The sequence below is a fragment of the Brachyhypopomus gauderio genome, chromosome 12, assembly GCF_052324685.1.
Source record: "Brachyhypopomus gauderio isolate BG-103 chromosome 12, BGAUD_0.2, whole genome shotgun sequence".
Classification (NCBI taxonomy): domain Eukaryota; kingdom Metazoa; phylum Chordata; class Actinopteri; order Gymnotiformes; family Hypopomidae; genus Brachyhypopomus; species Brachyhypopomus gauderio.
The window spans coordinates 21,510,798-21,535,634 of NC_135222.1; the positions used below are offsets into that span (position 1 = coordinate 21,510,798).

Genomic DNA, 24,837 nt, shown 5'->3' on the forward strand with positions numbered 1-24,837 from the left:
AAGGCTTGTTTGAAAAGTGCTTCATATTGTATTGAAGTGATTGCTGAAAGTGACTTTAGATAAGGGAACTTCACCCGTGATCCCTTTCGGTATGTGAGAAATTGCACGGCCAAAAAAATGTTGTTCTGCCTGTTTGCAGATTTTATTCCACCTAGCATTGCTGGCCAATCAGATGCAGTGACAGAAGCCGGCTGGCGAAAGAAACAGAAAGCATCTTTCATCTTATCTGAACTCACTGAAATCACTTCTGTTCTGTGACGATGTGAATCACTTCTGTTCTGTTCTGTGAACTCTCCATCTCAGGTTTTCCCCAAGATCCTGTGATTTAGTGCAACTTTACTCTCGTTTGAATTACCTACTCATCTTACATCTCTCTCTCTCTCTCTCTCTCGCGTGCGCTCTCTCTCTCTCTCTCTCTCTCTCTCTCTCTCTCTCTCTCTCTCTCATGTGATGTTATGTAGACAGGCAGGAATTTTGGGCCTCCACAAGATAGACCAAACTTGTCATCCCAGACTGATCTTATAGGAGAAAGATGGCCACGTGGTCTATATGGAAGCGTGTTCTCTAAGGATCCTCTAAGCTTTGTGTGAATGAGGGTTAATGGGTTTTTCCTGCTTTTTTTCCCATTCTCACGCAGTGTTATCATTGATCTGTTCATAATGGAGGATTGCTCCAAAGGTATTAATCACCCACTATGATGTGCTGGATGACCCCGTCTCTGTCTCTCTGCCGTCGACTCGTCGGAGAAAAAGGTGCTTGTTGTGGATAACTCGGCGGGACGGGTGGAGAACGCGCCGGCCCCCGGGACATCCGCCCACGTCCGCGTTCGGCGTGGTCTGCTGCAGGCTCCGCCCATCCTCAGGGCTGGCACTGCCCCCTTGCTCCTTACCCCGACCCCCTGGGGTAGAGAGGCATGTGTGCGCTTTGTTGGTACAGTTTCTCAAACTCTTGAACCCTTCATCGTAGTTTCAGCACACATGTTCTGAAGCATTTCAGATCACTGTTGGTGCACGAGTTCATCAGTCCGCAAGGAGTGAGTCATTTGGTTTTGTTGTGGTTAATGGTTTACCAGTTTTTACTGGAGGGGGGGTTGTTATTTTTTTATTTTGACCTTCTAGACTAGGAACCTGTACAACATCTCTGGCCACTTCCTTCCGTCTCGTATCGACAGGCTCCAGGCGAAGGCGATCGCTGTGGTGTGTTGCGTGTGCACTCCGTGCGTACGATCTGCTGAAACGTTCTCAAACAGGGCTGCCAGGGAAAGGCTGGGATTTCAGATCTGCTCCTGCCTGTACGACGCCCACCGACGGAGATGAGAGGCGGTGGGACCTTCCTGACGGCACGGCACGGAGTCTGGCGCGGGATCTGGGGAAGGCACAGGAAACCCAAGGACTATAGGCACATCGTGTTTGTGTTTGTGAGCCTGGGGTTGCTACGGCAACAAGCTAAGGAGTCTAGGGTGTGTGCCAGGGAGACTTTTTCCCTTTTGTTTGGACTCGGTGGCCAGACGGGGTGAGATGGTGGTCAGAGATAGTGACCGGGGCAGAGTCCAGCACCATAACACGCAGAGTTTCCACCTGCAGCTGTTGGTCACGCCCAAGCTGAGCCGAAACAGTTTAAGGAAATGGTGGTCACTGCCCTGAAGCGTTGGCCCTTGGTTAATTAGTACCCAATTAAAAACAAATCATCATTAAAATCAGGTCTGCGCAGCCTATCTTTTTTGTTATTTCTATTAATTTTAATCGGTATCCAGATATTGCAACGGTATGTAAATGGGCTCTCCAGAGCTACTCTTGTGTGCTGAGGGCATCGTGTTGAGCACTCTCTATGGAGTAATCGCGTTCATACGACCCAGCAAGTGTAATTCATTTGAGTGAAAGTAATGCAGGCAAGTACTCGACTCATCTCGCATCAAAGGATCTGTGAGCAGATCGCGTCTGCAATATGTACCAATGCAACTGTAATATAGAATATCTCTCCGTATCGTGCAGGCTTAATGAAAAGGGAGTTTATCAGTTTTCTTTGGGTTTTTAGAGGCTGACAGTAATGTGGTTTTTGAACACCTACAGCGGTGTCTGGTGTTAACCCTGAACAAATCACACTGACCTGACTGTCACTCCCGGTCTTCTGAAGTCACTCAGATCACTGTCTGTCCCAGCTGAGATGTCCCACCCAATCTCAGTCTGCATTCATGTCCATGAAGAACGCTCTCTCAAATTCCTCGCTCATTCCTACCATCAGTTACAATTCTGGTCACTGCTGCACTCACAGTTCACAGTTCTTCTTTTCCTGTTTTATTTTTTACAGCATCGGTATTTCCCTCTGTCCTTTAACATCTCATTCTCCACCCCCCCCCCCCATCACATCTTACTCCACCTGACCCCCACCTCACCCCTGTAAATCTGTGAAGTTCAAAACCCAGCCAAACAGGTTCCAACTGCCAGCATCAGCTCCGTTGGCAAACCACACAATCCCCCCCCCCCCCCCAAACACCCCCCCGGCGACAGCCCCTGCGTCCGCCCTGCTGTGTAGAATGCTCCGTCCAAGGGTTTGTTTTGTACATGGTCCCCCCCCCCAACCCCCCCGAGCTCTGCAGTAAGACCCCCTCTTGGCTCTGAGCCTGCTGAGACCTGCTTCATCTGTGCCTGGCTGGGCTTCTCTGATTGGCTGGGAGAGACAGCATGTGAGTTCGGAGGCACATCTCGACAAGGCTGGAGGAGGTGGGGCCTTTTTGTGCCACACACACACACACACACACACACAAAATGTATTTTAGCACCAAATATTTCTAACACCAGCCAGTAGGGGTTTTTTTTCCCCACATTAACACATAACCAAACCAGTATTTGACATTCGAATGCACGTTTAGCAGACACCGAGGCTCTGTGTGTTAGTAGTGGTAAAGCTTGATTGGAAAGGTTGAGGTTTTCCAGTAGAAGTCGAGGTTGGGGAATGTGCTGGGAAGACACCTACACACACACACACACACACACACACACACACACACACACACACCTACACACACACACACACACACACACCTACACACACACACACACACACACACACACCTACACACACACACACACACACACACACACACCTACACACACACACCTACACACACACACACACACACACACACACACTCGCGCACACACACACACACACTCACACACACACACACACTCTCGAGCACACACACACCACACACACACACACACACACACACACACACCTACACACACCTACACACACACACACACACACACACACCTACACACACCTACACACACCTACACACACCACACACACACACACACACACACACACACACACACACACACCTACACACACACACACACACACACACACACACACACACACACACCTACACACACACACTCGCGCACACACACACACACACACACACACTCACACACACACACACACACACTCGCGCGCACACACACACACACACCTACACACACACACTCGCGCACACACACACACACACACACACACACACACACACTCACACACACACACACACACACTCGCGCACACACACACACACACACACACACACACACACACACACACACACACTCGCGCGCACACACACACGAGCAGTCACGTTTCTGCTGTCTGTTCCTTCCTTGTGCTGTGACACACTGTGGGCCTTCATCACTCTCACCACACTGGTGCCTTCACCCTCCTCCTCCTCCTCTTTCGCTCCCTCTCTTCAGTCACATCCATTTCCCTGCAGTGTGTAACTTCACTCTGAATGTTGCATGTGGCTCAAATCAAGTGCAAGTATGACGACAATCATCATTTTAATTCGCCCAACACCGTGAGGTCGGCGTCGGCTGGAAGAGGAGAATTTAGAGGAATGATCAACCATGACGTGGGTGGATCTCCAGAGTTGAGTCTCTCAACCCCCCATGCCTGGACCAGGCCCCAGCCCTTCCTTCCTGCCTCTGGGGGGTCTGCTGTGTGTTTACGACACGTCGCCCCCTAACCCGATGCCCGGGTCCTCGCAGCCCGAGGGACGGCGGCCGAGGCCGTGCGGTTCAGTGCCGTGGCTCTCCTGTGTTGTTAATGTTTAATACTGAAGGCTGCTCACCGCAGACTGTGCGAGTCCTTTGGCACAGCTGCAGAGCATGCAGGGAGCCAGCCGCAGAGCATGCTGGGAGCCAGCCACAGTCCAGTTCTTTTCCGTCTGAACAAGTTGTGTCCTGAGCGAGACGAACCCTCCGCAGCCCGTACTAAAACGTGCATATTGATCAGTGTGTCCTGTCCTAAATCCCAGCGTCTGCAGTGTCTGTGTTTATCACATTCACTCATGCAGTGAGTGTTGTTTTTAGAATAATAGTCTTAATAGTAGGAGTAATAGTAGTAGTTGTTGTAATAATAACTCATCATTTATAAAGCACTTTTAAAAATGAACTTTACAAGGTGCTGCACGGAAGAATACAGCAGAAATCATAAAATCAAATGAAGATAAAGTAAAAAAAAAAAAAAAAAGCACAGAGCAAAATGGAGAGCATCTTCATTTAAGATAATAAAAAGATAAAATATTAGAGAATAAAGTGCAAACATCAATGGCAGGTTTATTAAAAGCTCATTTGAACAGGTCTTAACCCTCCTCTTAAATGTGCCTATATCGTCTCTTAATTGCCTGCTCCATGGTGACTATAAAGGAGAGCGACCGGAAGGATGCGCAGCACTTCGTGGCCCCTGCTGCTCGGCCCTTTAACGCGGGGACATCGGCGCGTCTTTATGGAACCTTTAATCGCAGAATCTCCGAGCTTGTGCACTGCGCTGTCCGCACGCACGTGCTCCGAGCGTTCACGTGTGCTCGTGCTCTCTGTCACGGAAGGTAGCACGGAACATTCCGGCTTTCTCCGGTCCGCAGAGCACAGGAAGGCCCGGGGCAGGACGCGCTTTAAAGCCCGCACCCTTTTCCGAACGCAGAGCAGAGCCTTTTGGCCCGACACACGTATCGGGGACGTCGCCGTCGTGGTTGTGTTCACCTGACCTCTCGCTGAGGAGATCGTTCATTTCATTTCCCTCCGTTTGGGAGCGCAGGAGAGGAACACCTCTGATTCACTTCCCAGTTTGGTACTGGGAGAGTGTCACTGATGTGACCCGCGGTGAGCCCGAATCGAGGCACGCCACCACGTAATTAATGTTCACTTAGGACCAGAACCCCACAAGCACTGACATTTTCGGGTGTCACTTTAAGGATGAAATTCAGAACAGAGAATTTCTGCATATATATATATATATATATATATATATATATATATATATATATATATATCAGTAGCGAACCGTGACCTATAAACCTGGGCCCGCTACAACCCCCCCCCCCCCCCCCCAAATTTTTTTTTTCCTCTCTTAATAAACTGCACTAAATAATAAAGAAAAAACCGAGACGACAGTATAGCTTTAGAAACGCATGTAGTGCGTTCAAATAACATTTGTACTAGATAACTTGTTAAGCAAAATAAGTTTCTAAACAAAATAAGGTTTCACAGCTCCGTGGTTCTCACAAGCGGAATATGTAAATGAGGACGTCAAAGGGCACGAATCGAAACTAGCTAGCGGCGGTAGGCTAACGACAGCTAGCGTAACCACAGCGGGCGGAAATTATCATACAGTTAAGCCCGCCCACTAAGAGGGAAGATATGATTGGTCAATTTTACTGTCATTTGAAACTGGTATTGCGCTGATTTATAACTGCCAGGCCCTCTGTAAACGAACAGCGGGCATCACAGTCCTGATAGGGGGAGACACAGGCTTCCACTTAACCCCTCACCTTCCAACACAGATTGAATAGACACGGTTGAATATTTTATTTGCTTATATTTTTTGTAATTGTTTAGATGTCGATTGTAATACTGTAAGTAGATAAAATAAAATTGGATAATTATATATATAATGTTTTAAGAATATTTTAGGCCCTCTGAGAGGGCGTAGAGGGCCCTGACGGTTCCCCACTGATATATATATATATATATATATATATATATATATATATATATATATATATATTTATTAGATTTATTAATTGATTCCCGCGTTTTCCCTGCCTGGAGAAGCATGTCTGATGTACACCTCTGGGCTGCTTGGCTGTCTGCGCTCCAGCAGTGAGTCGTTTTCTCCACTGACCTTGAGAGCGTGCGCACACACACACCTCTGCAGCCAGTGCTCCACGATACACGGAGAGCCAGGACAGGCCCCCTGTTAAACAAAAGTTATTTGTTTAACTTTGTGAGCTTTTCCCATTAGCGAGATTTCAAAGAATTTCTACAGTGATCCTCCGCTTCTCAAGGACACACTTGCTGAGACATAAAAGTTGATCGATGGCACATATGCTGCTGCTTCTTTTGTAAATCCTACATGTGAAAAGTCAATAAGTCTACATTTATTTACTTGCAGCGTTGTACTGACAATAGGGTGTTACCCTCTGCTCCAGTACAAGCAAAGAGGATAAACAAAGTCCTTCATTAACGTAAATGTACACGGTGAAAAGTGAATTCTTCTACAGAGGGAACAGTGAGGAAACGTCTCACATTGTTTTAAAGGAGCATTCTTTATTTATATATGTCCACAACACCCCCATGATGTGCTGTGGTGAAAGGTTAGGCTGTGTGCATCTCTCTCTCTCTCTCTCTCTCTCTCTCTCTCTCTCTCTCTCTCTCTCTCTCTCTCCCTTTATTTCCTTCCATCTTTCTTTTGTCATTTTCTTTATTTGTATGTACAGCCCCTCTCAGAGAATTTCTCCACGTTAAATGACTGCATTAGCAGATCACGAGAGCTCCTCCCACAATCCTCTCTGTTTCTCGTGTTTTGAGGGGTTCATTTTATGGTTACACTCATTGTGTTATGTAACTGGCGGAGTCTTGAGGTGTCTGGTGTACTGCAGCATGACCTGTGTAGACACACCGCTACGCCACATTCAGATTCTGTTGCTTTTATATGTCGTGACGGTTGAGCGCGTGTCAGGGGGCCGTTGACCTGTCCTGGCTCTCCGTGTATCGTGGAGCTGTGGGAGGGGTGGATGGAGGAGTAGAGGGAGGGGTGGATGGAGGGGTGGAGGGAGGGGTGGAGAGGCCAGCGTGCTTGTGGCATCAGCATGCTGTGGTGAATATGAAACAGCTCTTTATCTGCAGTGCAGCCGCTCGACTGCTGCAGGCCTCTACAGCTGGGTCAGCCCTACCCCCCGTCTGTGTGTCTCTCTGTCTCTCCGTCTCCCTCCCTCCCTGTCTTACACATACAGACCAACACCATACATAGATATACATAAACTCCCTCTCTGCCCTGCTCTCTGTCACACACACACACTCACAACCAGCACTTTGTATCTTTCCACTCTGTTTATGACGGCCGACCCTCTGGGTCCAGTGTTATCGCTCCCTGTAGGGCATCGGTGTCCCCTTTACGCTCCTGTGGTGCCACTGTCATGTGGTGTCGCTTGATGTCCTGCTTTGATGGGCAGGACCACATCGTCCTGCATCGCCAAGACAACAGCAGCCCCTTGTTGATGCACATCAGCACACCTGTCTCACACACACACACACACACACACACACACACACAGCAGGGTGTGGAGGTACCGTGCTTAGCAGATGTCACTTGGATTCTATGAAGCTCGAGAAAACACAGATTTCTGCGTTGGCTGAAGACGAACGTTGGCTGAAATCATGCCTGAAGTCACACGGGTCTGTCCACCTGTGGAGGTGTCCCCCCCCAAAAGTGCCGAGCACTGACCAACTTGTCACGAAAATCAGTCCATAGGCTGAATGGGGCTAGATAAGCCACAATGACCCATTGCTTTAGGACTGGGAAGAACCTGTCTTGAAACATTCCAGCTGTACAGAATTAGCTTACCTACAATGACCTGTCGGCAAACAAAACACAGGAATCATCTCTGCCTGAATTCGATTGCTTCAAAATATGTTAATATGATTATACTGATATATAGTGACTTTAAACTAACTGAACTGCAAATCATTTATACACTGTAGTCTCTGTCCAAACTTTAAGACTCATACAAGAACGAACACACACACACACACACACACACACACACACACAGCATGTGGAGACAAGGTTGAGAGTGTAAGTCGTGTGTGTATGAGCCGCTCTGACCTCACACAGGTGCTCTCAATGGTGATTCTCCTTCCCTTCTTCAGGAGTCTGTAATTCAATCACTGACCAAGTCCCGAAACATCCGGCCTGTGTCTGTGATTGATTGTTCCTGCTTACGGGCGCCTAATCCGGTTTTGTTCCTGGACATAAGCTCAGTGTTGGGCCTGCTTCCCTTTCATTGGTGAAGGTGAGGTCTGTGGAGTTGGACGTTTCGCCCGAGGTTTTGCATTCAGGAAGCAGGAAGTCACAAGGTTGGATGTCCCGGGGAATGAAAAGGCCCATTTAATTACAAATATGTTCACCGAGAAGATCTTCCTCCTCCTTTTGCCAGCAAGCTTATCATAAAGGAGGTTCTTGTCTTCGTTGGTTTGTTTAAAGGTGTTTTCATTTACCAGTGTTTGCTTGATCTTGGAGCCCTCTCTGGGTGACCCTCTCAGGATGGGTTCCCACTAGTGTGTGGTACACACAGCTCTCAGGATGTGATCCCACTAGTGTGTGGCACACACAGCTCTTAGGATGTGATCCCACTAGTGTGTGGCACACACAGCTCTTAGGATGTGATCCCACTAGTGTGTGGCACACACAGCTCTTAGGATGTGATCCCACTAGTGTGTGGCACACACAGCTCTTAGGATGTGATCCCACTAGTGTGTGGCACACACAGCTCTTAGGCAGGTGAAATGCAAGTTAATGCACCAAACGGTAAATAAATGGAATGCAACAAAAATAAGACGTGGACTGTGGACTGCTACTTGAATCTAAGGTTTCCAGGATTGAGTCATGTAATATTTTCTTTTCCTGATTTTTGTGTGTGTGTGTGTGTGTGTGTGTGTGTGTGTGTGTGTGTGTGTGTGTGTGTGTGTGTGTGTGTGTTCGTTCCATACGAGACACTCCCACAACCTGTCTGTGCAAGCCTGTGGCCCGTTCCTGTGTCGCTTTGGGAGATAAACACTCAGGCCATCCACACACACACACACACACACACACACACACACACACACACACACACTTTTTCAAAATTTTCCAATACACATTGCAACACCGAGACTAATTACTACACCCTCGTGCATATTAATTTCATAGTTTCAAAAGTCTCTCATATTGTTTAATTTTTTCCTGGTCCACTGGTGAGGTGCGTGTCCTCTCTTCCAAATGACAAACACGGCTTCACACTTCACTTGGGATGGATTTTGGTGGGAGGCCACAGAAATTGAGCTAAAATTAAGCAAAGCTGTCAGCGCTGTCTTGAATGACGGGCAGGAATGTTTTTTTCCGGACAGTTTAAGCCCTCGAGGCATCTTGGATGCAGTAGAATCCTCCCACAGATTGATTGTACTACACTTGACAAAGAAATTGAACAGCATGCTTTGGAAGGAATAGAACGGATTTGCCTTGTTAAGGTTTTGGGTTTCTTTGACCCAGGAGTTTTGAGTTTCTTCTTTGCATTGGGGGGGGGGGGGGAGGGAGACTGTGTACATTTGAGTTTCTCTGTTCTATTGTATATGTGCTGAGGACAAGTGACATAGTAAGACACTGCAGCCCCAGAGATCCTCTGACATTTGAGTGTCAGGATTTCAGGAACGATTCCTGAGTTTAAAGCCTATATGCTGTTGACAGTTTACTTATTCACTTATTTTATTTCCATACAGCATATTGCACATATATAATAATGATGCTTTACTTTACAGCATCGGTTTCTCTCCAAAACCCTTTTTCCCCACTTTATTAAAATTTCTGTAGTTTGTTTAGTATTAGCATGTTGCTCCAGTCTTTTCTTTCTGAGTTTTTGACATGTTGTATGTCTCTTGGATTTCTTCATCCCTGGACATGTCTCCCTTTTCCTGGTAGGACGAGCCTTGTTCCTGTGTTATCAGTAAGTTGGAAGGCCCCCGGTGCCGTCCGCTCCAGATCTGTGGGACGGGGAACCTTCAGGGGTGCGTCTGTGTGCGTCTGACGGCTGGGCGTTTTTACACACAGCGCTCAGACAGCGGCTGCCCCGGTTTCCACCGCGTTATCTGGGAATAGCCATTTTTATACTCACTGATTGCTTCCTGTAGTTAATACTAATAATACTTCCCTACCACTCTGCTCCTTCCTTGTTTACCTGTTTTGTTGTTGTCCATCTTTCTCTCTCTTCCTCTCTCTCACTCTTGTGCTCACCTGACACACGGTCTAACAGTAAATCATCTGTAGCTTGAACCCTTTGCTAATATAGCAAAAGTGAATCTAACAGTCACGTCTGGGGATGTGTGGGAAGGCCTTGTGCATGTGTGTGTGTGGGTGGAGTGTGTGTGTGTGTGTGTGTGGGTGGAGTGTGTGCGTGTGTGTGTGGGTGGGCCTGTGTGTGGGCATTTGTGTCAGTGCGTCTTTTATTTATTTATTTTTTTGGTTGGTTGTTTTCAGTGAAATGATTTTGCAGTAGGATATGTTGGGTGCTGACATGGCTTTGCTGGCTTCAGTGGGGTTTCTGAGCAGGACGTTTCTTTCCCCTGTGAAACCCGCAACCAGAGCAGTAAAGGGTAAAAGTAAATGCAGGACACCTGAGAAGATATCTGCTCTATGCTGGGGTTTAGTCTGGGTGTGAGGAGATCTGTGTGGTGCAGGGGTTTAGACTGGGTGTGTGGAGATCTGTGTGGTGCAGGGGTTTAGACTGGGTGTGTGGAGATCTGTGTGGTGCAGGGGTTTAGACTGGGTGTGTGGAGATCTGTGTGGTGCAGGGGTTTAGACTGGGTGTGTGGAGATCTGTGTGGTGCAGGGGTTTAGACTGGGTGTGTGGAGATCTGTGTGGTGCAGGGGTTTAGACTGGGTGTGTGGAGATCTGTGTGGTGCAGGGGTTTAGACTGGGTGTGTGTGGGAGGGTGGGTGTGTTGTGGCGTTCTGCAACACTGTGCGCTGTGAGCGGGAGTGTCGTACACTTCAGTAGCTTCATCTCTCCTCTGCTCTCGCTTTTCCCCCGCTGGTGTGTTCCTGGAGCACGCAGCCGAGGCCGGCATGCGAGGGGTTAAGAAGGGGCGGCTCTCTCTCCGCACTGGAAGAGGCACGTTGAATGGCTGCCTTCCACGGACAGCAAACACATTGGTTAAGGGTGAGGGCGGATCTCGGGCTGTGGCAAAACTCTGGGGCGGAGTGGTGCAGGATCGGGAGTCTGTTAGCGTGTGCGTGTGTGTGTGTGTGTGTGTGTGTGTGTGTGTGTGTGTGTGTGGGGGGGGGGGGGGGGGGGGGGGAAGCGTGTGGCGTGAGCTGCATGCACTGCCTAGCAAAACGACGCAGGACGGGCGGAGAATAAAGAGACGCTTCACGGGCGAGGGAAGCCGTTTACCGTGGCAGCTTTTGGGCAGGAAACGGTTCGTGGACATGCCTGGTTGTGCTGTCTCAGACGCTGCACCCCCCCCTCCCCCTCCCCCTAATCTTCCGCTGTCCAGCCGTCCAATCAGTGCGGACTCGAGTCATCTTGAACTCCCTCACCTCTACCTCTTGCTGCCCCCGCACGCCCCCCCCCCTCTCTCTCTTTTCAGACAGGCAGCGCTCCGGCCTGCCCCAGCCTGCTCACACAACCAGAGGGGGTCCAGGTTGTTTTTCTCTTGCGGGGGCTTATCCTCGCGTCACATGACCGTGGCTTTTATGACACTAATGAAGTCCGGCGTGTATGCCGCCGAGCTCCCAGCTGCCCCGCGCGGCACGCGGTCAGACTCCACACCAGAATCGGCCACCCGGTTGGCCCAAACGGAGCGTGGTTCAGCGCAGGCAGACGCCCTCTCTGGTGGCCTGTGGCCCGTGGTGCACAGACACCTGCCCCACCGCCGCTGACACGAAAACGGGTCTTTAGCCTGCTGGGTTCTTCTGTTCTTCCAGCTTGAGGTGGTGAATCAGCCAGGTCCACTTTATCTTCTTTAAACAATACAAATGTTTGTATTCATTCCATTGGGGTGGAATGAATATGGCAAAATAATATAGCCAAGTGGTTTGATGGTGCTCAGTGCTGCAGTGGTGCTCAGTGTGGCTTGGTCAGTGTCGTTAATTTGTTTTTGCAGGAGGTTTAATTTTGTTAAAACTGAATAGCAGAAACCTTGTGTTGGGCTTTTGTGAGGAGAATAGAAAATCCGTAATGGCTTCCCCAGTGGTGGTGGCCATATTTTATTGTATTTTGAAAACATGTCTTGAAACAATTTCCTGATGCGAGAGTGAAACTTTATCTCTCTCTCTCTCTCTCTCTTTCTCTCTCTCTCTTTCTCTCTCTCTCTCTCTCTCTCTCTCTCTCTCTCTCTCTCTCTCTCTCTCTCCCTCTCTCAGTCTGCTCTCCTGCGTGTAAGCACCGGGCCTGCACCCCCAACAACCAGTGCTGCCATGAGCAGTGTTTGGGGGGTTGTTCGGAAGGGGCCAACGCCAGTGCCTGTCTGGCCTGTCAGCATTTCCTCCACGATCACACGTGCGTGGAGCGCTGCCCGCCCGACTACTACACCTTCGAGGGGTGGAGGTGCGTCTCCTTCGACTTCTGCCAGAGTCTCCACAACCAGTGCAAGCTGGCGAAGACCAGCAGCTGCCACCAGTACGTCATCCACAACGGGGCCTGCGTCCCCGACTGTCCGTCCGGCTTCACCATCGTGGACTCCACGTGAGTAGCCCCGCTCACACACCGCTCACACACCGCACACACACCGCCTCACACCGCTCACACACCGCCTCACACCGCTCACACACACCGCCTCACACCGCTCACACACACCGCCTCACACCGCTCACACACCGCCCCACACCGCTCACACACCGCCCCACACCGCTCACACACCGCCCCACACCGCTCACACACCGCCTCACACAGCACACACACCGCCTCTCACACCGCTCACACACCGCCTCACACCGCTCACACACACCGCCTCACACACCGCCTCACACAGCTCACACACCGCCTCACACCGCTCACACACCGCCTCACACTACTCCACCTGCGTACCAGGTGTTGGGGCACGTGTGACTCTGTGTTTATGACCTGCTTGTTTGAATTTACAGACCTGTCAGGCACTTGTGTGACACAGATTCCTTTATATTGCTTATTATATTACTTATAAGTTATTGAACCTAATTAGGTCATCTGAAAGGTATGGTGTGTGTGTGTGTGTGTGTGTGTGTGTGTGTGTGTGTGTTGGGGGGGGTTCAGGGCTGGAGACCCACCCCCTCCACAGGACAATAGGCGTCTTTGTTAACCCAGGCACTGGAGCTGCTGTAAGGGCCTATCACAGCGCCCCTCCTCACTCTTTTGTCTTGTGTGTTTGGGAGGGGGGTTGGTGGGCGGGGGCTTGGGCGGGAGGGGGCGGGGCTGCTGTCCATAGGTTTGGAGCGCTTGATTGGATTTCCCTCTTCCAAGAACTCGGAAATTGGCATGATTTGCTTGTTTTTCTGCCCCGCCACCTTTGCCTGCCCTGTGGGCTACAGTCGGTCATTAATAAGTCGTTTCAACAACATGCCCCCCAACCCCACCCCACAAACGCATCTCTCTCTCTCTCTCTCTCTCTCTCTCTCTCTCTCTCTCTCTCTCTCTCTCTCTCTCTCTCTCTCTCTCTCTCTCTCTCTCTCTCTCTCTCTCTCTCTTTCTTTCTGTCTGTTTTCCTTCATACGACAGAACAGAACATACATTTTGTATTTCAACTTGCCTTGATTCTAATTTATAATTCCTAAACTTCCTAATGGACCACAGCAGCAAAACCGAAGAAAATGGAGAATTGGAGAGCGGGATTACGTGCTTTTGAGGGAGGGAAGGAAAGAGGGAGCTCATTTGTGAATGAAACGCCGACTCTCTCATTTCCACGACTCCTCGGCTGCTTACTCCCCCCCCCCCCCCCCCCCCCCACCTCCCCAACCCCCATTTTTATTGTTATTAAATTGCTGAGAGGAGGAAGATAAGCGGCGTCGGCGTGGAGACCGAACGCGGCCGCTCCGCACCTGACCACACCCCCTCCCACACACCCACACACCCCCGCCCTCCAACACCCCCCCGGAGCCCCGTCTGCTCCTCCCCTCCCCCTACACCTCCCTGCCTGCTCCCCGGGGGACTGTTGTTGTTGTTGTTGTTGTTGTTGTTTTGCCCGTCACCCTCTTACAGAGAAGGAGGTGTGGGAGGGGGAGGAAGGGACAGAGAGCGATTGAGAGGGAGAGGTAAAGGCGAATGGAGCGAGGGAAACTGGGGAAAGAGAGAGAGGGAGAGAGTGACTGATGGGCGGAGAGGAAACGGTGGTGGTGAGCGCTGCGTGAGGGAGGTGCCAGGCAGGAATCGCTCCTTTCTTCTCGGAGATTTGTTAAGTCTATAAATGAGTGAAGGAAGAATATTAGTCAGGTCCCCAGCCGCCCTAGTGCCTTTTAGTACGTTGGGAGGAGGGCTGACTAACATCCCTGTCGCACTGGTTTAATTCTGCAAAAAGCCCATGGCTTTGTTAAAGAATGATCAAATTAAGCGAGAGAATTATCCAGATCCTTGGAGCTAAAGGGATTCATTATGTTGATGCTTCTTGATTATTTAATCTTTCAGACTTTTCCACTGAATCCCCTGAAAGAGGTTCAGTAATAGCCATCATGCTGGGGACCATAATTCTTCCCATTTCTGTTAATGCAAGACGGTACCTGAGAACAGAAGTGAAAGTGGTCTGCGGTGTTTGTTCTCCGATGTTTTAAGAGCGTTCTCTCACGCTCTGGACACACACTGGTTCCCCCCCCAGCAACCTCAGCCTGATTGGTTTGTTTGAGGTGGTGGTGGTGGTGGTGGTGGTGGTGGTGGTGGTGGTGTTGTGTTTTGAAGTAATAATCCAGTCAGGGCCCTGTTTCGGGCTCAAGCTGTTCTGTCGTAGGGGAGTGGGCCAGTCTCACGGGCTGCCTTTTGTCATACCTTCAGTGTGGAAGCTTCCTTTCGTCCTCTGTTAGCCTGATAGCTTTAGCGTTCAGTATCAGGGCAGGTTCCTCACCATCCTCGTCTGGGTCACGTTTGCATTGTGACTGAGTGTGCAAACAGCACACACGGCACTGTTTGTGTAATGGTAATAATACTATGCTTATAATAACAATTTATTGAATTTATGAAGTACTTTGAGGAACCTTTACACCACAATAACTGTAAAAAAAAAGTTTTAAAAAGGAAGAAGCTAATATAACAAGGTGAAAGTCTAAGTGAAGTTTGGCATTAGAGGAAGTGTGGAGACATGTTTACATGCCGTCGCTGACGGAGAGAAGTGGTAAACAATGGTAAAAACAACCACACCCAGTTTAGTTTAGTTACCTAGTTTAGAAGAACTCTATAAGAAGACTGTTTGTGTGGATGTGTGAGAGCTGTTCAATGTAATAGTTAAAATAAGCAGTGTATAGAGCATAGCTTAATGCATGAATTTGTGTTTCTCTTGTATACATGGAGTGGGGACTCTACACACGCTTCCCTTGTGCTAGATATCAATAACTTTGGGTGTGTGTGTGCGTGTGCTTTCTGCTCCAGGCTCAACTGTACCCCCTGCACAGGGCTCTGTCCCAAGCTGTGTACGGGCGTGCAGACCATCGACTCCGTGACTGCAGCCCAGGCCCTGCGTGGCTGCACCGTCCTCAATGGCAGCCTGGTCATTAAGATCCGTGGAGGCAGTGAGTTCAGCATGCACCCTTCCTTAACGCCGTCACCGTGGAGTACCTTTCCAGCCAGGAAGAAAAGTGGGGTGTAAATGTTGGGATTCTCAGTGGGGAAGCTTTCTGTGCAGTCTCTTCCTCATTAAGAGACGGGCCTGTGACACCTTCGTCCCACAGTATCCTAGAGGCCTTTCGTACCTCATCTGTTTTTTTTATTATAATAATAAGAGTTTCCAGTGGATTTAAGGGAGTTTGTAATGGGAGTGTCCTGTTGCTAGTTTGTACGTACACAGCGTGTCTTGGGCAGTCATGGTCTGGTGGTTAGAGAACTGGTCTTGTGACCGGAGGGTTGTGGGTTCGATTCCCAGACCTGAGGCCATGACTGAGGTGCCCCTGAGCAAGGCCCTTAACCCTCAATTGCTCACTTGTATAAAAAATGAGATAAAAATGTAAGTCGCTCTGGATAAGGGCGTCTGCCAAATGCCATAAATGTAAATGTCTTCTGCATATCATCGACTTCACCGAGTCTCTCTGGTCCTCAGATAACATAGCAGCTGAACTGGAGGCCAATCTGGGTCAGTTGGAGGAGATCTCCGGCTACCTGACCATCCGCCGTGCCTACGCCCTGGTCTCCCTCTCCTTCCTCCGCAAGCTCCGCCTCATCCGGGGAGAGACGCAGGAAGTCGGGTAGGTGGAGCCGGCACGGCGCACCAATCACAGGCTTAGATCATCATGGAGTAGTTCGACCCTTAACATTGAGAGCTCGGACAGGGAGAACACGGCGGGACTCGTTTTGTTTGTGTGCCGTTGTCGTTGGTAGAAACTACTCCTTCTACGCCCTGGACAACCAGAACCTGCGGCAGCTGTGGGACTGGTCCCAGCACAACCTCACCATCCTCCAGGGACGCTTGTTCTTCCACTACAACGCCAAGCTCTGTCTGTCCGAGATCCAGAAGATGGAGGAGGTGACGGGGACAAAGAACCGCAACACCAAGACCGACATCGCCGTTCGCACCAACGGAGACCAAGCCTCCTGTAAGACTCATGGCCGACGCACTGCGGTCTAAGGCAGAACACCAGATTAATTTCCATGCTGCTTTTTCCCACGGGGTAGTGTCAGAACACCGGCCTTCGCATGACATGCTAGACACTGTCATTGTTGTTCCTTTTTTAGAGATACCTTGTATCCATAATATATATATTTTTTATTGCAAGGTCCACCCTGTGTTGAGCTCTTACTTTTAAAATGTCTCATGACTAAACAGATGGAGGTTATGGAGTTTTCAGTCAGTGTTTCTCAGGGTCGAACAGGAGTTCAGGTTTGTGTACTGCGACTCCTGAGCTGAAATGGTGCTGTGTTCTGACCTTTTCTGGCAGGTGAAAACCGGCTTCTCAGATTCACCCAGATCCGCACATTGTCCAAGAAGATCCTCATCATGTGGGAGCCGTTCTGGCCTCCAGACTTTAGAGACCTGCTGGGTTTCATGGTCCTCTACAAGGAAGCGTGAGTGTCCACTTACTCAGATGTTTGGGGTGAACGGCGAGGTGATACTGACCGGGAACCCAAACTGGCCTCCTCAGACATGGAACATTTGAATCACTAGAAGAGGATGGATTTCATGAACCACTCCCTCTTTTGCAGTTTAGATATTTCTCCACATGTGCGAACCAAACAAAACCGCAAACCCTTCCTCCTCTGTGGTAGTCTAACTCTTTCATTCTCTCTCTCTCCTCCCTCCAGCCCTTATAAAAATGTAACCGAGTTTGATGGGCAGGATGCGTGCGGCTCGAACAGCTGGGTGATCACAGACGTGGAACCGCCCAACCGAGCCACTGACGGAAAGAAGCCCACTGACCCGGGCTGCATCCTCATGCCTCTGAAGCCGTGGACCCAGTACGCCATCATGGTGAAGACGCAACTCTCCGTCTCCGACGAGCAGCAGGTCAACGGGGCCAAGAGCGAGATTATCTACGTCCGCACCAACGCCACACGTGAGCCCCGCCTTCACCTCCCACCCACGCCGGTGCCGGCCCAACCCCTCACCTCTGGGGTTTTGTGCCAAACTCGTAAAAGGCCAAACCATGGATAGGAGATGCTAATGAGCTGTTCTGCTGTGATGTAACATTGTTTATCTGTGTTATCCCTCTTAAATAAACAAACGAATGAATAAATGTGTACATTTACATACTCCAGGGGACATTTTTTAAAAACATGTTATTGATCAACCTTCCTGTACAGACGGGGAGAAGTAATTCCGTGATCCCAGGCTGGGTGGAGGTGGTCTGCTCACAGTTTGCTCTGCTGTGTTCACTCTCTGGTTTGCAGGACCGTCTGTGCCCCTGGACCCCATCTCCTTCTCCAACTCCTCATCCCAGATCATCCTGAAGTGGAAGCCGCCCACCGACCCCAACGGCAACATCACCCACTACCGCATTTCCTACCAGAAACAGGACGAGGACAGCGAGCTCTACAAGTTCGACTATTGCCAGAAGGGTAAGACCTCAGCCTGCCAGCCGGCCCGCGTGGCTCGTGGTCCCCAGAGTTCGGTGATCTTTTGTACTTGTGTGGTGTGTTAATCGATATTTAACACATTATGACACACTGTATGCACACATCTTGCTATTGTATTATGGGTAATAAAGAAGCACCAGGTCTAGTTCTTATCTAGTTCTTAAAGCAGCAGAAATATTTGGTTGTGATTACATCCTTCACAGTGGAGCAGGAGCACTTTTGAGGCGTTAATGCCGACTTACCGATACTCATCAGTGCTCTTGATCAAACCTACGTATGTGAGCCTTACCCACGACACAGCAGACATCACGACCCCCTATCGACCTTCATCCAGAGCCCTGGCTAAAAAGATGAAGAACGCCTCATCCGATACGCACGTTTGTGCAAACGGCCTCGAGACGGTGTCCTTCGCCTCCCCCTACAGGCATGAAGCTGCCGTCGCGGGCCCCCACCCACTACAGCACGGAGGAGGAGGAGAGGTGGAACCAGTCTGAGGAGCAGAACCCGAGCAGCTGCTGTGCCTGCCCCAAAACGGAGACCCAGCTGAAGAAGGAGGCGGAGGAGACCGAGTTCCGCAAGACCTTCGAGAACTACATCCACAACGAGGTCTTCGAGCCCAAGTAAGAAGGCCACCCTGGATAAACCTGACCTTGCCTAACATGACATTTGAATTTATATGAATTCATTTTATTTAACGTAAATAAACTCCTGGCATTAACTACACTAAATAAGGTCCAAAGTGCTGTTCAGAAAGGGAACTGCTGTAAAGTTGAACTCATTCACCATCTTCTCTGGGCTCTGGCTCGTGCTGTATCTGGCTAGCTGAGATGGTGTTTTGTGGGAAGACAGAGCTCAAGTGGTGAGCGCAACTATCCTGAGCCTCTGGCCACGCCCCCCTGCCACGCCCTCCTGCTGTAGGAACCCGTGTCTCAGAGAGATGATAGGAAAAGGAGGGAGAGAGAGAGAGAGACAGGAATGGATAAGAGAGAGACGGGCGAACAGGGAGACGGGAGAAATAAAGCGAGAGAGAGGCCCCGTCGGCTAGCCACCGCCCCGGAGAGCTTCTCTAAACGAACGCGTGCGGCTGACGTCAGCACGTTCTGCTCCCACCGAGCCGCAGGAAGCCGCCTGTGTCTGTCCGAGTTCCCACCGTGGCGCCATTGACGGGATGAGGGTGTCTGTCTGTCAGCGAGCGTGTGCTGACGTGAGGAAAACGCTCTAAGCCTTGTGTGAAGGTTTTACGTGGGAAAAGCTGTCGGTAGGTAACCACGGTAGCGCGGCGTAAGAAGGTTTCTCGTAGTGCAACTTTCAGACTTGAGGACTCCCTTGTAATGATGGTGTGGGCGGGGTTTGGGTGGGGGAGGGGGATCGAAGAGTGATGTGGCAGTTTCCAAGGCTTCTGCGTTGCCTTGGTAACGGCATGCCTTGGTTACATCAGAGACGGGGATGGGGGCAAAAAAAAAGTTACAGAAATGACCCAACAAATCTGCATGAACCCCCCCCAGTATTGGTGCAGGCAGCTTCCTGTGAGCTGTGCATGTGCACGTCTGTCCAGGGTCCCCTGCTGGACTGGCCCCAGCGGAGGGGCTGGGTGTCTCCCCTTGACCGGCCTGCCCCCTGCTGGACAGCTAGCATAGCACGTGCCTCTCAGGGTGTAGGTGGAAATGAAGCACCTGGATGTACGCACCACTTCAGTCCAAGAGGGCTGTTCCTGGGGGGGGGGGGGGGGGGGGGCTGGCTGGCTCGTTTGTTTGTTTGTTTGTTTGTTTGTTTGTTTTGCCTTCCTGGTTTTCTTGTTCTCCTTGTTTCTGCCTGATGTGCAGAAAAACAGCAATGACTGTCTGCTGTGAGCTGCGACTTGTGCCGAGACCCGACGGCCCTTTAATGAGTGACCAAGGTGACCAGTGTCCTTTAACTGAGGGTCCAGTCGGCCGTTTACTACATTTGTGACATCAGCAATTTCACAGCCAATATTGCCCAGCAGCTGATGGTTAAATGGTTGAGGGAGCCCTCTATTGGACATTTGATGAACAAACATTGATGATTTAAGGGTCGTCGGTGTGGCGCCATCTACTGGTGTGCACCAGTGATGACTGATGATGTTACGGTGTGCTTGTATAAAAGGTCAGCCGGCAGTTATTAAACAAAGGTCAGCCAGACCAGAGGAAGCTAATCTCTTACTTAATCGTTCTGTGATGCTAGTGAGCGTTCTGAGCATGACCGCTGTGCTGAGGACTGGAGTGGCACTTGGTACATTGCAAAAAAAGTCTGATGTCCTGACCTTGGCTGCTTAGCTGTTAGCTGTGGAAGTGTGTTAGCCTCCTTTAAAGGACGGGGTGTCTGGAACACCACACACTGCAGGCTGGAGACGTCCACCTAGCTTGTGTTCTTTCTTCTCCTTCTTTAAACCATTTAGCTCAAGTGATTTGGTGCAACGTGTCTGTTCACAACAGCCGCTTCGCTAACGAGTTGGAGTTGCGTTCTCACAGCGTTCACCGCTCATCATGGACTGGTCCTAGCTTCTCTTAGAGAGCTCGAACAACCTCGTTCTCTCAGGTCCTCCAGAAACTCTGTCTTCTGTGGGTGGCAGATCTTTCAGAGCTATGGCACCTATACTGTGCTGTTTCTATACCCCATTCTCTGCAAAAGTCTTTCCATTCTTACATTTGGTCTGAAGACCTTCGTTTTTCAACAGTATTTTTGGGATTGTGGAAGGTGCGATGTTAATAAATAAAATGGCTATCCCCTGTTTTACCCCTCACCCTCCCTCCCCTTAGACCCTCCCGTCGTCGTCGATCCCTGGGTGTGGCCAACTCCACCCAGCTGGCCATGCCGGCCACGCCCCCCACCTGGCCCTTCATCTCCGCCCCTACCCTGGGGCCGGAGGAGGAGAAGAGCAAGCTGGTGCTGACGGTCAGCTCCAAGGAGTCCATCGTCATCTCCCACTTGCACCACTTCACCAGCTACCAGATTGAGATCCAGGCCTGCAACCACCCTTCAGACCTCACCTACTGTAGCATGGCCACCTACGTCAGCGCCCGCACCATGCCGGAGGGTGAGTGTCTCACCTGAGCTGCCAGTCTCACCCTGCGCTCAGGGTGCTCATTTTTCAGTGAGTTAATTGAGAGATTAATTAAAACAGATCTAAGGTGTGTGATCCTCTAACACACCTGGTTCAGGTAAGTGGAATTATCAGGTAGATGTCTTTGATGAGCTGAGTAAGTTGAGTTAGAGAAGGGAAACTACAAACCAGTGGCATGTGCAGTCCTGACCACACCCCCTGACCACACCTCCAGACCACACCCCCTGACCACACCTCCTGACCTGGCCCACAGATGGAGTCATCCATTCTGACGCTGCCTTCATCATCTGTGGGGTCTTTTGGGTTATGATACTTATACTAGTCTCACTCGAGACAAAGTGTTTTTTATATTGTAATTTGAGCATAATTTGAGCCAGTTCTGTTGGTCAATAGATGCTGATGTTAATTAGTATATTTGCCAGCTGTTCATATGTACGTTGTTTGGTTTGTCTAGAAAAAGCCGATAACATCGTAGAGAAAGTGGCCTATGAGATCCTGCCAGAAGAGCCTGAGTTTGTCTACATCAGGTGGGCGGAGCCAAAAGCCCCCAACGGTATGATCATCCTGTATGAGATCAACTATCGTCGTGTCTCTGACAATGAGGTAATTAAAAAATACTCAATCTGTGTGTGGCCGTTCTGTGTATGCTGGCCTTCACTGCTTCTGCCTGATGACTGCGTCATTTGCCATATTGATTAAACTACTTGCATATTTACTCTCCGGGTGTAATTGAGGCCATGTAACAGTTACGTGTCTGAATGCAGGAGCTGCATCACTGTGTGTCTCGGATCAGCTACGAAAAGACCGGTGGGTGCCGACTGAGAGTGGGGCATCCTGGGAATTACAGCGTCCGGGTCCGAGCCACCTCCCTGGCGGGCAACGGGTCCTGGACCGAGCCCATACACTTCTACATGTCAGACAGTGAGTTTGTGCATGGAACCACGCCCTCCCCCCCCATGTCGCATGCTGAAATACATTTTTCTAAAGGCTACATGTGCTTCGTTTTTGAGTATACATTTGAAATACAGCCTTTCAGTATTCTTAGCACTGCCTCTGTATTGATTCATTGTCTGACTGATTCTCTGTGCTCCAGATTATATGAACTTAAAAATCATCATCGGACCAGTCATCATCATCATCATCCTGCTCTTCATCGGAGGTGGAGCCTTTGTGGTGCTCAGGAAGAAGTATGTCTCTCTCTCTCTCTCTCTCTGTGTCCCCTCCTGCTTCTCGGAGTCTCTCGGCCATTGGTGACACTCTTCCCTCTCTGCAGGCAAACTGAGGGACCCACCGGACCTCTCATAGCTTCCTCAAACCCAGAGTACTTAAGCGCCAACGACGGTAAGGCTCAGCCACTGTAGCCAAAAGCTTCAGCAGACCACACACATGCTGCAGAAGGTCTCGGACCCGACCCAGAACACCTCACCTAGAGCAGGAGGGTGGGGGCGGATTTTGTTGAGTCCTTTGTGGGGACTGTGTAGCCATGTTGGAATACATGAAACACTTTGACACCGTGTGGACTTCTACACCACCCAAAAGCAGCCCTTATCTAAAAGACTTTAAGGACTGCCTTTTGGTTACTATGGTTAAGATTATAGTTAGGATTGGGTTACACACAACATTGCTTTGTTACATTATTATTAACTAAAGTTAATGAAAATACCTTGCATCGATACTAAATATTAGATTGTGTGTGCGTGTGTGTGTGTGTGTGTGTGTGTGTGTGTGTGTGTGTGTGTGTTCTCCTGTGCAGTGTATGTTGCTGATGACTGGGAAGTGGCTCGCGAGAAGATCGCTGTTATGCGAGAGTTGGGCCAGGGCTCTTTCGGCATGGTGTACGAGGGCATCGCTAAGGATATCGTAAAGGGCGAGCCGGACACGCGCGTGGCTGTGAAGACGGTCAACGAATCGGCCAGCCTGCGGGAGAGAATAGAGTTCCTCAACGAAGCCTCCGTCATGAAGGCCTTCAGCTGCCACCACGTGGTGTGTGCAGCACCCTCCTGACAACTGAACGCTAAATGTCCTTCAATACGTATTCTTGTGTATACTGGTCAAATCACTACTTCTGATACGACAGATTTGTATCAGACTTGGTTTTAGGCAATGAAGAGAAATCTACTGAATTTATTTACTGGTGAGATGCTGCAGGGCGCTAGAGGGTCTTGACCGGATGGGTTTTGAAGTTATTGTGCAATTCATGCAGTATTGTGCAGGAATCCTCTGGCGTCCGCATCACTTTTACATTTGTATGTCCAGGTGCGTCTGCTGGGGGTGGTGTCCAAGGGACAGCCCACCCTGGTAGTCATGGAGCTGATGACCCATGGAGACCTGAAGAGCTACTTGCGTTCCCTCAGACCAGATGCTGAGGTGACATTTTGCAGACTTTGTACAGTGACGCAGTAGTTGCAGGGTGTGGCTCTAACCACTGCTCCACCTCCCTGTTTTAGAATAACCCCGGGCGACCTCCACCTACCCTGAAGGAGATGATCCAGATGGCAGCAGAGATTGCTGATGGTATGGCCTACCTCAATGCCAAGAAGTTTGTGCACAGGGACCTGGCTGCCAGGAACTGCATGGTAGCTGAAGATCTCACGGTGAAGATCGGAGGTACAGCAGAGCTTCACACTGCGTTCCCGATACAGATATTCACAATTCATTCATGACGGTCCTAAACATGAGTCAGAATAACTTGTCCATGGGATTATTGTAATTTATCGTGACATGCGTTTTCATGTCACCAGAAAATAGCTTCCAGTTTGTGTGGTGTCTGATGCATCTTTTAATGCCTTTGTTGCAGATTTCGGCATGACTCGTGACATTTATGAGACGGATTATTATCGCAAAGGAGGCAAGGGGTTGCTTCCTGTCCGGTGGATGGCACCCGAGTCGCTGAAGGACGGCGTGTTCACGGCTCACTCAGACTGCTGGTCAGTCACTTGCTCACGGCAGCCAGTTTGACCCTTTCACACCAAAGAATTTTAGAAATGCTGCTAACACCATTCACACCACTAAACTTTGTACAGTTCCAAGATGTTGGAACGGTTGTTGTTTTTTTTTTTAAAGTCAACTAATTAAGGCTGTGTGGCCTGCGTGTATTTTCCAGGTCATTCGGCGTGGTGCTTTGGGAGATCAGTACGTTAGCCGAGCAGCCGTACCAAGGTCTGTCCAACGAGCAGGTCTTGAAGTTCGTCATGGACGGGGGATACCTGGAGCGGCCGGAAAGTTGTGCCGAGAGAATGTAGGTTTCCTTAAATGCTGAAGCAAAATTAGCATGTGCAGCATCTCGTGTGTATCCTCAAGACCTGAGCACACCCACCCAACAGTAGAGGTTGGGTTGGTCTTCTAAACAAGTGTGTCTTTTTTAGTTTCTAGAATATTCACTGCCTTTCACACATTTGTATTTATTTTTGGCATGGCCATTGTTGAATTTTTAAGCTAACTGTCTTTATTAGTGTTTATTCACAATATGTTCAACAATTGGAGTGAA

The 24,837-nt window shown here is 49.8% G+C and overlaps 1 protein-coding gene across 1 annotated transcript in view; it reads left to right on the forward strand.

Moving 5' to 3' along the window:
• Positions 1–464: 464 nt before the first annotated feature.
• Positions 465–24,837, forward strand: part of insrb (insulin receptor b) — a 30,748-nt gene continuing 6,375 nt past the window's right edge. Inside the window, exons 1-19 of the mRNA XM_077023814.1 lie at positions 465–752; positions 12,451–12,772; positions 15,635–15,774; positions 16,299–16,443; positions 16,577–16,791; positions 17,134–17,260; positions 17,498–17,748; positions 18,083–18,250; positions 18,693–18,888; positions 21,046–21,323; positions 21,805–21,953; positions 22,115–22,271; positions 22,444–22,537; positions 22,624–22,691; positions 23,104–23,333; positions 23,607–23,717; positions 23,798–23,957; positions 24,148–24,277; positions 24,454–24,588. Coding sequence (XP_076879929.1) covers positions 695–752; positions 12,451–12,772; positions 15,635–15,774; positions 16,299–16,443; positions 16,577–16,791; positions 17,134–17,260; positions 17,498–17,748; positions 18,083–18,250; positions 18,693–18,888; positions 21,046–21,323; positions 21,805–21,953; positions 22,115–22,271; positions 22,444–22,537; positions 22,624–22,691; positions 23,104–23,333; positions 23,607–23,717; positions 23,798–23,957; positions 24,148–24,277; positions 24,454–24,588 — 3,134 coding nt within the window. The 5' untranslated portion in view covers positions 465–694. The remainder of the gene's footprint in view (positions 753–12,450; positions 12,773–15,634; positions 15,775–16,298; positions 16,444–16,576; positions 16,792–17,133; positions 17,261–17,497; positions 17,749–18,082; positions 18,251–18,692; positions 18,889–21,045; positions 21,324–21,804; positions 21,954–22,114; positions 22,272–22,443; positions 22,538–22,623; positions 22,692–23,103; positions 23,334–23,606; positions 23,718–23,797; positions 23,958–24,147; positions 24,278–24,453; positions 24,589–24,837) is intronic.